Below are 15354 nucleotides of genomic sequence, written 5' to 3'. Positions count from 1 at the left end.
TAGTATATCTTAATATAAATTACAATGTGATTTACATGCTATAATAAGCATGTGTAAAAAAAAATGTTTTCCATGCATACTGTTTATTAAACTTTGGATTGTGCAGGTTGCCTAATAAAAAAATTGTTTAAATATAGTTTCTGTGTATGACGGTTTGATTATGTGTATACAACCATTAGTCAACAAATTATGTATGTGTTTATATTATGTGTAGGCCTGAATTAAATAACTATAGTATACATAATCTCATACATACAATTCCTTACTCCTACACTAGCTAACAAGATATCAACATTTTATCATTCACAGGAACCTTCGGCTAATAAAAAATCACTAACTACACAATATTCCTCTTCGTAAATATAAAACATGACATCCTACATACTAATAAAACAAGAAAAGCACCCTACACAGGATGAATGTTTTGGACCCTAAATTGGAATATACAAGCCCTAAATTGGACATAAAATTATTAGATTTCTTCATCGATATATTTAATGTAGGAATTCAGAGTTTGAAATTGCTTATGCATTCAATTAATCAATTAAAACAAAATAATACCAATCAAGAATAAAACCCTAACCCATCAATAGTAGATTTCTTCATCTTCGGAAACCAAGAACTAGCCCCTTAAATCAAATTAGAAAGAATCTTCAAGAAATTAGTGGTAGATTGCTTGAATCGATAGTGGCCTGTGATGATTTCTTCCTAGAGTTTGAGGGGGTGTTTGGGATTGCTTATTTAAGATGTTTATTGCTCTCTGGAGAGCCAAAATGTCCAAAATACTCCTCTTTCAGGTGATTTTGGAGGAGCATTTTGGACATTTTGCCTCTCCAAAAAACAATAAACATTTTAAATAAGCAATCCCAAACACCCCTTTAATCAAGAAAACTATATATATATATATATATATATACACGCGTACCTTTCATCGTGAACTTGTACTTTTGTTATTTATGTCAACTTCGTTATTATTTAGTGATTGTTTTTATTCGCTATTATCTCATACGTCAAGTTAACTTGAAAAGATAAATCGTCGTCAAAATAGTACTATGATTCATATATGTTTGATTTATGTCACTTGTTTTTTTTATTTAAAATAACTTTCACAAAAACCGAGTTTGATTCCCACTTACAACACTTTGGGAAAGGTATGAGTAACTCAGTCAAGAAAGATCGGGTTCTTTGTGATCTCGGGTTCAATCCTGAGGGCGTCCAGGTTTTTTCTTTAAAGTCACTCAATCGATCGAATACAAACATGAGATTTGTTTAGGTTGAAAAATATAAGCATAAAAAACAGTTTTTAAAAGTTTATCAGCCACTACTCTCCTCTTTGTTTGCATTTGAAACCAAAAAACATGCTTAGACACCCATTTTTATCTCCCATTAAAAATTGACAATTTTCCATTGTCCTATTCATATGAACAATCAACACCTATAATATATTTATTCTAACACTATTCAATAAAGGAAAATTGTAATCCAAAAAAAATAATTTGATCAAGGAAAGATGATACCAATGCTCCCATTTTCACCGCCACCGTCGGTTCTTAATGCTTATGCTCGAGTTGATAAAGCCACGAGCGACTTCTTAAGTTGTCCCGATTGGAGAATTAATATCGGAATTTGTGACACCATTAATTCTAAGCCTTGGTATTCTTTCTATGTCCTATGATCTGTATCATCAATGTTTGGTATTGTTTTTTGTTTGTTAAATTTAAAAAAAAAACATGTATTTGATTTTGGATGTGTTTTGTTAGATTCTATGGTTTCTTACAAACATCACATATCTTACCAATCAACCCCTTGTTCATGTGACATGATTTGATGGAATATGCCCGTGTTGAGAAACGAATGTGAGGCTATACGCCCATATACCAAATGAAATGACTGATGTGACAACAAAAGGGGATGTGCATTCCGTAAACTCCTTTTTTTAGGTCTACATGTGATATTACCCAACATTGAAATTATATTGTACGTGTTAGACAAAATAAATGACACGTGACAGTGGGTCCCACTACTGGTTTCACGATCGTAAATCGGTTAGCAAAGCCCATTTGTAGCTTTTTACAATCGATTATTTATTTTTGGGGACAATTTTAGCGGGTATAAAACTATTCAAATTATTTAATGAAATGAGTACCCTGGTCTTAATATTTCATCTTATCCATCATGTAACTCGTTAATTATGACTAATCGACGTTTTTCGACAAAAAAAATAAAGAAAAAAAATAGTCTTAATGCCATTGTTTCATGTCATTTATGATTTCAGGCTTGCAAAAGACTACATAAAAGCTGTGAGAACTAGATTACAACACAAGAATCCAAATGTGCAACTACTCGCTTTAACGGTATCTCATATTTTATCAAACTTGTTATTACTGTTACTGTTACTGTTACTATAAACAACAAAGCCAGTCGTAGTAGTTCGTTTTAACTTCATGCATGGTTGACATGTAGCTTTTGGAAACGATCGTTAAAAATTGTAGCGAACACGTTCATTCCCAAATCGCCGAGAGGAAAATACTTCAAGAGATGATCAAGATTGTCAAGAAAAAGGTTATCTTTCTTTTTATCATTGTACATTTGTACTAAAAAGATTTATAAAAGTGTCTGGGTTCGACTCTTAAGAGTGTAGTATTACAATATGTGAGTCGAATCTAGTATGTATAGGGGTGCTAAAAGGGTCGTGCTCATGGGTTGTCGGGTCCAACCTGAACAAGATCACACAAACCTGAATATTGTAATTATGAACCCCAAACACGACACAATAATTCGCAAGTCGACACAAACATGACTTGTTTAACCTGAATTTGTTTCTTTTATAATAATATTAATGATTTAAAGTTATAACTTTACAACCAAAAATGTAAATTTATATGAAACAGTTATATCTTTATTATAAACATATAATCAATTTATATTCTAACTTTCAAAATTTTACATAGCATACTAATTTTTCTTTTTTTTGACAAAAGACACATTTTAAAAAAGATCAAAAAGAAGGTCAAATGGATCAACCCGTGGACATGAACACGACCAGTTTAGCTAAACATGCTCGTGGGCTCAACTTGAAACTAATCCGAACCCGTTTATACTAAACCAAACCCACACAATTCATGTTAGGACTTAGGTTCATGGTGTGTCATAAATTTACACCCCTAAGTACGTATATAGGTTAACGAATCTCGAATTTGCATAAATGCGTTTAGACGTTTTGACGAAAAAACGATTTTTGCAGTCGCATATGCGGGTAAGGGAGAAAATCTTGGCACTTATAGAAGCTTGGCAAGAAGCGTTTCGTGGTCAAGGAGGAAAAATAACTGCTCAATATTTTCTGGCTTATGAAGAACTAAGGGTAAGTATATATATGAAACTCAAGGTGCCATTGTTCATTTACGGTTAGTTAATATATGTTCACTGAAACAGTGTTGTAGAGTCGAATTTCCAAACAGGCCACCAAATACGGTTCCTGTTGTCATGCCACCGGTTAGCTATGGACACCATCAAGCTGCAGCCAGTTCCTCAACAAGTCATGAACCCGAAAATATGGTTAGGTATGTAAAGCATGCGGGTTAGCGCAAAATATGCAACTTTATATGGGTCGGGCCGGTTGGGACGAAACGGGCCAAAAGTTATTATATAAATAAGTTGTGACTGGAATATAATAAAAACTCAAACTTACTTGTTTATTTGTCTCTTGTTAGTTTGTCAAATTTGGAGTCTATGAGGGATGTTTTGGATCTCTTATATGAAATGTTGCAAGCAGTAGATCCGAAAGACCGTCAGGTAAACAGTTGCGAATAAAGATAGTTACTGGTTAAGATTATAAAACGGGTCAACAACAGTCAACATGTCAAAACGGGTACATTTTTAGTTCAAGTCAAAAACCAATTGGTTTAAGATAGGAGTGCCAGTCGTGTCAGGTTGAATGGGTCATAAACGGTTTAATGGGTCAACCTATATAACTAAACAGGTTCACGAGTTGACCTGTTTAACTAAACGGGTTAAACAGGTCAACCCAAACACAACCTGTTTTTTTAACAGGTTCGATATGCCAAACCAAAACCTACTTACTTTTATGCAGTTGAGAACATAGTCACATACTTGATTATTTTCAACCCGTTTGACCTGTTTCCTTTTAAAAAAAGTTAAAAATAATAACTCATTTCGACCTATATATGCATGCCAAAAACTCAAAACCGACGCATTTACATGTATTAATCTATGCAGGCTGTGAAAGATGAGGTTATCATTGATCTTTACGACCAATGTCGATCAAACCAAAAGAAACTAGTGCATACACTATCATCAACAACGTACGATTCTCGTTAATCTTAACCACTTTGAACTCGCTTTTAAAATTTTAAAATGTTACAAACATTAAAATGTTCATGTTTGTCACAGTGATGAGGATATTCTTAACCATGGGCTTCAGTTCAATGAAGCCCTGCAATATGTCATCGAAAAACATGATGCTATCGCCTCTGGTTCTCCGGTCCCAGATCAACCACCGAGTTTTTTGACTCAGCGGTCACGAGTCAAACATGTGAAGAGTATGGAAGTCAAACATAAATCAAGTGATCCAGCCTATGCAATAGTTACTTGCTCATCAAGTAATGAAATACAGGAAGAAGAGCCAAAGCATTATGTTGATGTTCCATTAAGTAGTAGGTTAGTTATAAAACCGAGTCTCTTTTGTCGTTTACAAGGGTGTAAACGAGCCGAGTCACTCATGAGTTATTAACTTATTACTCAAGACCGACTCGTTAAAAGTTGAAATAAGCTGATATTAAACAAAGCCTAAGCCTAAAAGACTTTATTAATATAAATATAATATTGTTTTTTATATTGTTTTTTTAATATAATAAATATATATTTTATAATAAAAATAACTATAACTTAATAAAATACATGATGTTATATATTTATAAAATTATAATTATAAATGTATATAAAAATAAATATACACGTATGTAAATAAAACGATTAAATAAATAATAAACGAGCCCACCAAGCTTATTTTTTTTGGGCTCGGCTCGGCTTATTTACACCCCTACTCCTTTTCTCTCAGTTTTGACTCATTACCAAAGGAGATAAGATTGCTAATGCGGGCCGGGTTGCGTTGTTTATAAATGCAGGTGCTTTGACACACAAAGCGATGCGTCTCAAGACTGTTCGGACCCGTTATTGGCTATGACTCTAGTACCAGCCGACCTGCCAGTTCCAACCAATAAAAAAACCGAGGAAGAGGACATGATTAACCTTTTAACCCTTGCACTATCCCCAGCCGAGCCGTCCACATCCGAATCCAACCCAACCGTTGTAGAACCCCAACCGCAGGCTCAACCGCCAATGAACAGCTACGTGGTCCCATGGGCTCAAACTCACCCACAACTTGAATACGAGCCACAACCACCGGCCCAACCCGTTCAACACCAGCCCAACTACATTCTACCACAATGGGCTCCCACTCCTGGATATTATTGTAACCCGTATGCTTCTACTCACCCGCCCTCGTCATATTATAACGGGCCTGGAACTGGTGAGAGTGTGGGCTCGGGCTCGGGCTCAGGTTCAAACCAGTATGTTCCTTCTTATAGATTGTTTGAAGATCTTAATATTTTTGGTAATGTAAGGACTAGTGCCACACCCGGGACTTCTGGACCGAGTATGCTCGGTGCCAGAAAATGATGTAATCAAAAAACATAATGAAAAAGCATAAAATAATGTTTACGATAGTATTAGACCTTTTCGTATCAAAACCAAAAACAATAAAATTGAATATTGGTTCTGATAATACCGATACTGGTACCAAATGTTGTTTGGTCAATATCCCTTAAGTTTGTCAAGCGGCACTCGATATAGTCTACGATATTAAAAAAAATGCTTTATTTCAAATACAACCCCGTTTTATAATATAATTTATATCCAAACGTTGAGAAAAAAAATCACAACCGTTTATGTAGTTTTTTGTTTTACAAAAGTTAACGAACGCAAGTTGTTAGAGAAAATAAAATTATTAATAAATTAAATGGGCTGAGACTGTATATTATTTATAGTATAAATTATGGGATAAGGAGTGAATTTAAAACTTATAATTAAACTAAATGCACATGGCAAAATCTATGTAGCTAAAACTTTACTATTCATCACACTCACAAATAAAGTTGACAAATTGTACATATAATGCAAAGACTTTTAAAACAAATGAAATTTTTTTATAAATTAAATAGCAAGATGGTAAAAGGGAGGCTTGAACCAGGCCCTGCCCGGCCCAATCCGGCCCGTTTGTTCACTTAAGCACCAAACTATGAAACTCGGGCATTGGACTCGGGCCCGAGGCATCATCAGCATAGATGGAAACAGAGGCGTCGGTGGACCCGGCTGCTAATAATATTTGGTACGGATGGAAGGCGAGACTAGAAGTGGGCCCCACTTTTCGGGCCATGAAGATTGGTGATTGGCGAATTGTGGTTAACCGTTCACCTTCAGTGTTGAATACTTTGATGAGTTGGCTGGCGCCTGAGCCACTGGCTACAAGTGGCGCGTGCCGGTGTATAGCGAGTGTGGTTAGTGAGCCACGGTGCGCGTCGATGGCCATGTAGGGCCCACTTTGATTTCTCATATCTTGGAATTTAATGTCTCCTGCTTGAGATGCACTCACAATCTGAAATAGATGTATAAAAAAATATTATTTTATTAAAAATAAATATATTTTTTACCCGAAACAATTTTGGTTATATTTACCTTTGCTGGATAAAGTCCGGGCTGAAAACCGATTCCAACAACTCGTTCGACTCTTGGAGCGTGGGGTCGGGCAACACAAACAGGCCTAAACCGAGAAAAATGTACTTATTATTCAATGAATTAATATATTAGAAAATTATTTGCATCAAAATATCATAACAATAACATCATTTTAATTCTTATATGTCACATTGTTAAACTCATAAAACTTTTTAAACTTCCATGCTAAACTTACTTACCCTTCGGGTGTTCGAATATCAAATAACCGAACCGAGCCGTCCGTAAATCCAGCTGCATATAGACCTCCATGAACTTGAGAAGCAGCCTAAATCCAGCCAAAATAAAGTAACAAATGAATAGATTACAGTTTTAGTCCTTAATATTATTCATATGTTGTAACACTTTACGTCCTTTGGACTAACTGGCGTTAGATTTTGAGGTTAAGTCTAGTCACACGTGAGGGTACTTTAGTCCTTTTACTTTTATCGTTTAAAATAGTTGACTTACCAATGCTGAAATACTGCAATCTGATGCTAGAGGAATAGAACTTAGAATTTGCTCTTTATTCATGTCCCATATCGTCGTTGACGAAATTCCACCCGAAGCATACTACAACCATATAAAAATAAACGTCTTATAACTCGTTACAGTAAAATATAAATTTACACATATTAATAATACTAAAACATACGAAATAACCCGACTGCTGCTGCCAATCAACTACAGCATTCACACCATTTCCGTCTTGAATAGAAGAAAACGCGGTTACGAGTTTTTGTTTCGACATAGTTGTATAATCTTTCCATACACGCACATTTCCGTCACCTAGATTAAATAAAGCATGTAAATTTAATCAAGATTTTAACAAGACAAATGAATATAGGGATGGTAAACTTACTAGAGGCGACAAGCAACAAGCTATCGTCGAGCTCGTTAAGCAACAATAATTTAGATATTATTCCTTTGTTTGGATATTCATGATTGTTAAAACTATTAAGCAATGTAGTTTCCTCATAATTCCATACTCTAGAAAAAAAATAATAAATTTAATATTCACATATGGATCAAATGCAAAGATATTATATCAAACTACAATCTAGAAATATGATTGTAAAAATCGTGCCTAGGCGCTGGTTAATCCTCGATAAAATTTCAAATCAGTCAAAATGGTCAAAATGAACTCCAAATCAGTCAAAATTAAAAAATTATATATAACTTATATAAACAAATTTTGTATGTAAAATTCCAATCCATTAACCCTGAGTCGGTACCCCCACCGTCCGACCAACGAGTTATACAACACTGTGTAGAAAACATTAAATACAAATAGGGATGTAAACGAACCGAACGTCCGGCCAACCGTTTTACAGGAAGTTCGTTTATGTTCGTCCGTTTAATAAATGAACAAAGAATTTCGTTTGGTAGGCTTAACGAATGAACACCAACAGAGGCCGCATTTGTTTAGTTGTGTTCATGAACGTTCGGTAGTGTGTTCGTTTACATGTATATGTCCATATATTAGAATTTTACTATTAGTTTTTATTTATGTATTTATTTATTTTTACTATTACGATTTTGATATACTTATGGATATTATGTGGCGTACTTCCGGATTTTTGGGTGATTTTGTGTTGATTTAATGATTATTATTCTCAAATTTATATATGTTTGTTTATGTTCTTTTATATTCATTTGTGTCCCGAACGTGCTTTAGTGTCAGGTTACTTTTGTTTTGTGTCCATTAGTGTCAGTTTACAAAATAAACGAACGAACATGGACACGAAATTTCGTTCAGTAAAGTGTTCATGAACCGTCCGTTTGTCCAACAAAAGCTTAACGATCATTAAGTTTAATCCATAACTACACAACTAGAGCTAAGAATTTCAACAAATACAAAGCGATTCGTATACCTAATGCATTCGGTGTCATCTGCAGCCACCACAATAGGAGAAAATGGTTGCAGCAAAGCAGTTTTAGCACCGGTTTCAAACTGTGTGTCCCAACGAGCAACTTGACTATTAAAATTACAACCGTCTGAAAAGTAATTTATAAGAATTTAATAATAGCTCAAATGTATATTAATCAGTTGATTATTCAAAATGAAAATTATGGCCTAAAATTTTCAAGCTTAAATACCAAAAACCGAACGGTTTTCTAGGGGTGTGTATGAAACTGAAAAGCCGATAATTTGGTTTTATGTTTTCGTAACAACCGAATTTTCGGTTTTGCGTGCAATTAAAACCGAAAATGCATAATCGAATCTAAGATGCAGATTTTCACTTTTTATTACGAATTATAAATAATTTATAATAATTTAATATATAGTTAAACCCGAATATTTTAGCTCAAATATGTAATAATCAATTAACTATTAAGGGGCAAAAAGACTTTGGTCAATAGTTATTATTTTTAAGGAATTTTTCGGTTTTCGGCCCAAAATATTAAGCCCAAATGGTAAAATTGAAAAAATTGAAACCAAACCAAACCAAGCCCAAACCAAAAACCGAAACTAACAGTTTTCAAAACCTTAAAAACTGGTGTTCCGATTTTTGACCAAAATCGAACCATGCACACCTCTACGATTTTTAAAAATTCAAAAACCAAAGTTCCGTTTTTTGTTCAGTTTTAGCTCAAGCCCGACCCAAACCGAACCACACATACCCCTAATGGATTGAATGATTGATCAATCCCAAAAAACAGAAGCCCACTTGTAGATTTTCATTGTTAAGCCCAACCAGCAAAACCGAAAAAACCAAAACCTCAAAAACCGAAAAAATAACTCAAAACCTGAAATTTCAGATTTTGGTCCGGTTTTTCCCCAAATCAACCCGTGCACACCCTACAATCTTTAAAAAATCAAAAACCAACCCATGCACACGATCAAAATATCGGATTATACTTACAATAACTTTGACATCTCATGATGCATTCAAAAGCATCTTTAACTCTTACTTTACGTCGAGTTATAATCTCCTCATCATCATCATCATCATCATCAGCCAGTGTAAGAACCGGTTTGAAAAACCGAGTGCAACTCGTGCTGTAGATGATTGATTTAGGAAGAAGACTGTTGTCTAAAGATTCATGGTCATGTAGAATAGGATCAGTTAGTCCTAAACTCATTGTTGTGGCCTGAAGCTGAAGCTGATGCCTTAGCAAACCTTGGTTTTAACTTAGTTATTAAGATAATAATAATTAATAATTTTCATGTAATTAATGTTTTGACTATTTTTTCATGGAGAATAATTAATGCTTAAGATAATTAGTTTTTGTGTAATTAATGTTAAGGTATTAATTTTGTGTATATATATGTTCTTTTTTTTTATATTATTATTAGCTGTAATAAAATAAAGGGTGGAGAAACTTATGATTAGTTTAACTAATTTGGCTCTACTCACGAATCGAGCTAACTCACCATTAGATCATTTGGCGGCACCTTGGCCTAGCATTCTTTTTGGTTTTTTTTTCCGTTCTAGTACCATAATGAAATAACAGAAGCTGACCGAATGACAATTTCGTATTTTCTTTTGCTTTTTTCATTCCGATATCATAATGAACGTGACGAAAATCAATCGAATTCACATAAACTCAACGTCTCAACACCCAGGACCAATAACGCTCAATTAAGTCAATTATATATATCATTTTAAAACGGATCCAATTGCAATATAGAGGCAGGTAAGCGGGCAACAAGCTGCGCCGCCACCCTCTTTTGAATGGCAAAACCGATCCTACTGAAAACAAAGTTATCGTTCCTCGGCGTCGTTGAGTTACTATGCACGACCCGCTGAACTCTTTTTAAAACGTAGCAGCATCGGGGGCAAGGGACCCAGAAGTATCAAAAGCAAAAGGAATGAAGGCATGTTGATTCTCAACACACGTCTTCTCGTGCTTAGCAATTTTTCCTGCTTCTGCCTTAAGCACAACCTTCCTAGCAACAAACCCGGTGTCCCTCAGCTCGATTTTACCAATGGCCGACACCACCCAATTGGTCCACTCAATTTTTATATTTATTTTTCCTTATTTTTGCTCCAGTAGTTCCGTAACAAACGTGGCCAAAACCGACCAAATTCGTATTCAGTTCCGCCTCAAATCCCGAGACCGACAACGCTTTGGTTTTATTTTTGTTTTTCCTGTCCACAGTCACAACTCACAAATACAAACAAGCGACGGCTTGTTTCTGCCTCTCCGCCCTTCGGAGTCCGGCCAGTCAGCCACCGCCGCCGCCACCGCCACCTGAGTCCCGACGACCAACCCTAACTGTTACTTCGTCAAACCTCCGGTAAGTTTATGTTAATTTGTTAATTGTTCTTCAATTCATATTGTTAATTGTTAGGTTATTCACTTATTTGTTCAATTTTAGTTTATAGTTATTATTAACTAATTAAACATAAATTTTTGTTTCTAATTAACAAATTAAACTTATTCTATGTGTGAACAATTTGTAATTTGTTAGTTTGTAATTGTTGATTCGTAAGACTCGTAGGGAACAACTATGAATATATATATTTTTTTAATTTGTAAAGACCATTGTTATATTAGGTGTTTTTTAATTTCCAATGACGGTGTCTTTTTATTTTATCGTATTTTTATTATGTAACAACTTTGCCCGAACCATCGAAACGACCCGAACTTTTTTATATCCAACTCCGGGAAATTAAAGCTTCTAAAAGCAGTGCACCACCTGAAAAAAATCCTGGATCCGTTTGGGATTATAGCAGGTAGTCATTATTCTGCTAATCTACAACTCAAACATAAATGATTTAAAATTTCAATAAAAGAAAGAAGCAGACCTTTAATATTTTATATGGATAAGACTAAATTAGGTTGGTTGGTTGTTTTGATTAAATAATGGCTAGGACTAAATTAAGTCGGTTGTTTTGAGTAAATCGCTTTATTGCACAACAAATAATTATAAATGTAATCAGTAGCTTCAGAGACTTGATAGTAGGGGTGTGCAACTCTGCAAACTGAAACCCATATCGAATACATACTTACAGTCAGTTCCGCAGACAGGAATTTTGAGTAAATTTACCAGAATGAATCTTTGTCGTTTTGGACTTCGGTGTATTATGGTCAGTTAGTCATGGGGTGACCGAAATCACGGGCTCAAAATTTTGAGTTTTATAAAAACAAAGCTTTTATTATTTAGTTTTAGATTTATAGTATCTTTTTACTTAAGCCCAATTTTTCTGAAGCAGATTTTGTTTTCTTTATGCTCATGACTCATCGGTTGCTATAGCGAATGCGGCTGTCAAAACAAACCATACTGATACTGACCCTTTTTTTGTTCGCGCCTCAACGGGCGAGTTTCTCTACCTTGCTGAGTTCCCTGCGCAACGCGCGTGTGGGGAATCTACTAGTTGTATTTAAAATTATGTCACATTTTTGTTCAAATTTAACATGTGAAGGGACTTTAACATGCAAAATAATGTTGAGGGACTTTAACAAGAAAAAAAAAACAGAGAGTATGTTGGTTTTTTATGGCATTTGCCCTTTTTCATAATGGCTCGAGTGATCGACACCTATATTGAAAATACATATAACTGAGTTTTTAACACAATAATTGCAGGGCAGCGTTTCAAGGCTTAGAAATCTATATACGTGTTAATAACACGAGTCGTATTCTATATCCAATGCTCAGGCTTGTTATTGGAGGTAGGTAAGACTCTTTGTTCTTCTCATCCATCATTATAATTATTATTATTATTACTAATTTCTGATTCACATTTTTAAACCTTAATTCATATATATGTATTTGATTTTACTTCCAGGAACTACAAAAGTAACTATATTTCACAACTTTCTTGTTTTAATCGGTGTCTTCATACATCATATTCACCAAAAGAAAATGGGAGTGATAATCGGGCGATCGACGTTGACCTTTTATTTCACTCAACCACGAATACTCACCTCGCCAAATGTCTTCACGCATTACTTATCGTGTTGGGGAAGGTCCAAAGTTTATTTATTTCCACTCGGCTTCTCAATCTTTATTCCAATCTCGGTAACATCTCGTTATGTCAACAAACCTTTGATCAAATCCCGAACAAAGACGTTTACACATGGAACTCCATCATATCTGCATATGTTCGCAATGCCATTCCTACAGATGCTGCTGTGAAATGTTTATACAAAATGTTCAAGTATGACGTAAAGCCAGATTTCTATACTTTCCCGCCTGTGTTAAAAGCGTGTCGGGATGTAAACAACGGGAGTAGAATACACGCGTTGATTTTGAAAACGGGTTTGGAATGGGATGTGTTTGTGGCAGCTTCTTTGGTACATATGTACTGTCGGTTCGGTTTATTCGATGCTGCTTACCAAATATTTACAAATATGCCGTTTCGGGACATGGGTTGTTGGAACGCCATAATCTCAGGGTTTAGTCAAAACGGGAAAGGTGAAAAGGCGTTGGAGGTTTTGGATGAGATGAGGCACGGAGGGGTTAAAATGGATTCTGTAACGGTATCCACTATTCTCCCGGTTTGTGCACAAATGGATAATATGGTGCAAGGAAGATTGACACATTTATATGTTGTGAAACACGGGTTGGAGTCTGATTTGTTTGTTGGCAATGCGTTTATTAACTTTTATGCAAAGTTTGGTGAAGTAGAGGATGCACACAAGGTTTTTGATAGTTTGGTGATGAGAGACTTGGTGTCGTGGAATTCGATAATTGCTGCTTATGAGCAGAATAATGATCCGGATCGTGCACTTAAGTTCTTCCATGGGATGCAAATGAACGGGTTTAGGCCCGATTTGTTGACACTAGTAAGTGTTGCTTCGGGTATTGCTCAGTCTCGGGATTTTGAAAGTAGCAGATGTGTACACGGTTTTGTGTTAAGGAGATGTTGGTTTGAAAAAGATGTGATCATCGGGAATGCGGTGATTGACATGTATGCCAAACTGGGAAATGTTGATTCTGCATGGAAATTGTTTGATAAAATCGCTCTTAAAGATGTGGTTTCATGGAACACGATGATTACGGGGTACGGTCAAAACGGTCTAGCAAATGAAGCCATTCAAGTGTACCGTATGATGATAGAAACTGAACACGTCACACCGAATCAAGGAACGTGGGCTAGTATTATACCGGCTTATGCTCATATTGGAGCCCTAAAAGACGGGGCGAAAACCCACGGGTGGGTTTTGAAAACAGGTCTACTTTTGGACGTGTTTATAGGAACGTGTCTAATCGATCTTTATGGTAAATGCGGGAAAGTGGAAGAGACGATGAACTTATTTTACCAAGTCCCGAAAACTAGTTCGGTCCCGTGGAATGCTGTGATATCGTGTCTCGGTATACACGGACAGGGAGAAACGTCTTTGAAGCTGTTTAAAAATATGCTCGATGAAGGGGTTCAGCCTGACGCGATAACTTTCATTTCGTTATTATCCGCGTGTAGCCACTCGGGTTTAGTCGAGCAGGGTGAGTGGTGCTTTGATATCATGCAACATGATTACGGGATTAAACCGAGCTTAAAGCATTACGGATGCTTGGTTGATTTGTTGGGTCGGGCCGGACAATTAGAAAAAGCATATAATATTATAAAGGGTATGCCGTTACAGCCAGATGCTTCGGTTTGGGGTGCACTTTTGGGTGCGTGTAGGATTTATGGAATCGCTGATTTGGGTAAGGTGGCTTCGGATAAATTACTAGAAGTTGATCCGGATAATGTCGGATATTACGTATTATTATCGAATATATACGCGAATGCAGGCAAATGGGATGGTGTGAATACAGTGAGATCATTGGCTAATAGTAAGGGATTAAAGAAGACTCCGGGTTGGAGCTCGATTGAATTAAATAATAAAATGGAGGTTTTTTACACCGGGAACCAATCACATCCGCAATGTGATTTAATATATCAAGAGTTGGAAAATTTAACAGCAAAAATGAAGATTCTCGGGTATATTCCCGATTATAGTTTTGTGTTGCAGGACGTTGAGGAAGATGAAAAGCAGCATATTCTTACTAGTCACAGTGAAAGATTGGCTATAGCGTATGGTATTATTAATACTCCTGCTCGAACGCCTATTAGAATATTTAAGAATTTGCGCGTGTGTGGGGACTGTCATAGTGCCACCAAGCGTATATCTAGAATCACTGAGCGGGAAATTATCGTGAGGGATTCTAATCGGTTTCATAATTTTAAGGACGGTGTATGTTCTTGTGGTGATTATTGGTGATGTATGATTTTCATCTACCCCTCGATACAGTGCCCGTGTTCGTGTTCGTGTTCGTGTTATATCATATTTCATTAACACATGACTGCGAGTTTTATCTGCATCTAGATAATATTTTTAGGTAGATAGAACATGTTTCATTTTCTGTAATTCCAGTTATTTTTGAATTATATTTTTTAGATACATAACCAAATTGGGATTTTGAATGACCTAAGTGAGGTGTGTGATCTTAAAATTGGTTGGTTGTATATTATACACGCTGCTTACTTTTCTGATCCACTTTGGTCAACAAATCAATTCATTTACTGATTTACACTTTAACACTAAAATCACCAAAAATTATCGTTCAAAGCCATTGCTGAATATTTGTTGTAGCATGTTGTGAGTGGTTTTTCTTAAGCTCGAGCATGG

The 15354-nt window shown here is 35.6% G+C and overlaps 3 protein-coding genes across 3 annotated transcripts; 2 read left to right on the top strand and 1 right to left on the bottom strand.

The window, feature by feature from the left end:
* Positions 1-1451: 1451 nt before the first annotated feature.
* Positions 1452-5706, top strand: LOC143583894 (TOM1-like protein 6). Its single transcript, XM_077066076.1, has 9 exons — positions 1452-1653; positions 2276-2354; positions 2464-2562; positions 3245-3361; positions 3433-3560; positions 3711-3792; positions 4237-4322; positions 4411-4746; positions 5163-5706. Exons 1-9 carry the CDS (start codon positions 1511-1513, stop codon positions 5695-5697), a joined length of 1605 nt encoding a protein of 534 aa, XP_076922191.1. The 5' UTR covers positions 1452-1510; the 3' UTR covers positions 5698-5706.
* A 1232-nt stretch (positions 5707-6938) lies between these two features.
* On the bottom strand, positions 6939-7794 carry LOC143583892 (regulatory-associated protein of TOR 1-like). The gene is made up of 3 exons (XM_077066075.1): positions 7445-7794; positions 7261-7362; positions 6939-7078 (listed from the first exon to the last, which is right to left on the bottom strand). The coding sequence occupies exons 1-3, from the start codon at positions 7538-7540 to the stop codon at positions 6989-6991; spliced, it is 288 nt and encodes a 95-aa protein (XP_076922190.1). The 5' UTR covers positions 7541-7794; the 3' UTR covers positions 6939-6988.
* Positions 7795-12699: 4905 nt separating this feature from the next.
* On the top strand, positions 12700-15186 carry LOC143583891 (pentatricopeptide repeat-containing protein At4g33990-like). Its single transcript, XM_077066074.1, has 2 exons — positions 12700-14947; positions 15052-15186. Exon 1 carries the CDS (start codon positions 12892-12894, stop codon positions 14944-14946), a length of 2055 nt encoding a protein of 684 aa, XP_076922189.1. The 5' UTR covers positions 12700-12891; the 3' UTR covers position 14947; positions 15052-15186.
* The last annotated feature ends 168 nt before the right edge of the window (positions 15187-15354 follow it).

This window comes from Bidens hawaiensis, unplaced genomic scaffold (genome assembly GCF_021521415.1).
Source record: "Bidens hawaiensis isolate Kalapana, Puna unplaced genomic scaffold, B.hawaiensis_p1.1 tig00032715_1, whole genome shotgun sequence".
NCBI lineage: Eukaryota > Viridiplantae > Streptophyta > Magnoliopsida > Asterales > Asteraceae > Bidens > Bidens hawaiensis.
The sequence above is the reverse complement of the archived record's forward strand: the minus strand, read 5'-3'. Positions and strand labels throughout refer to the sequence as shown.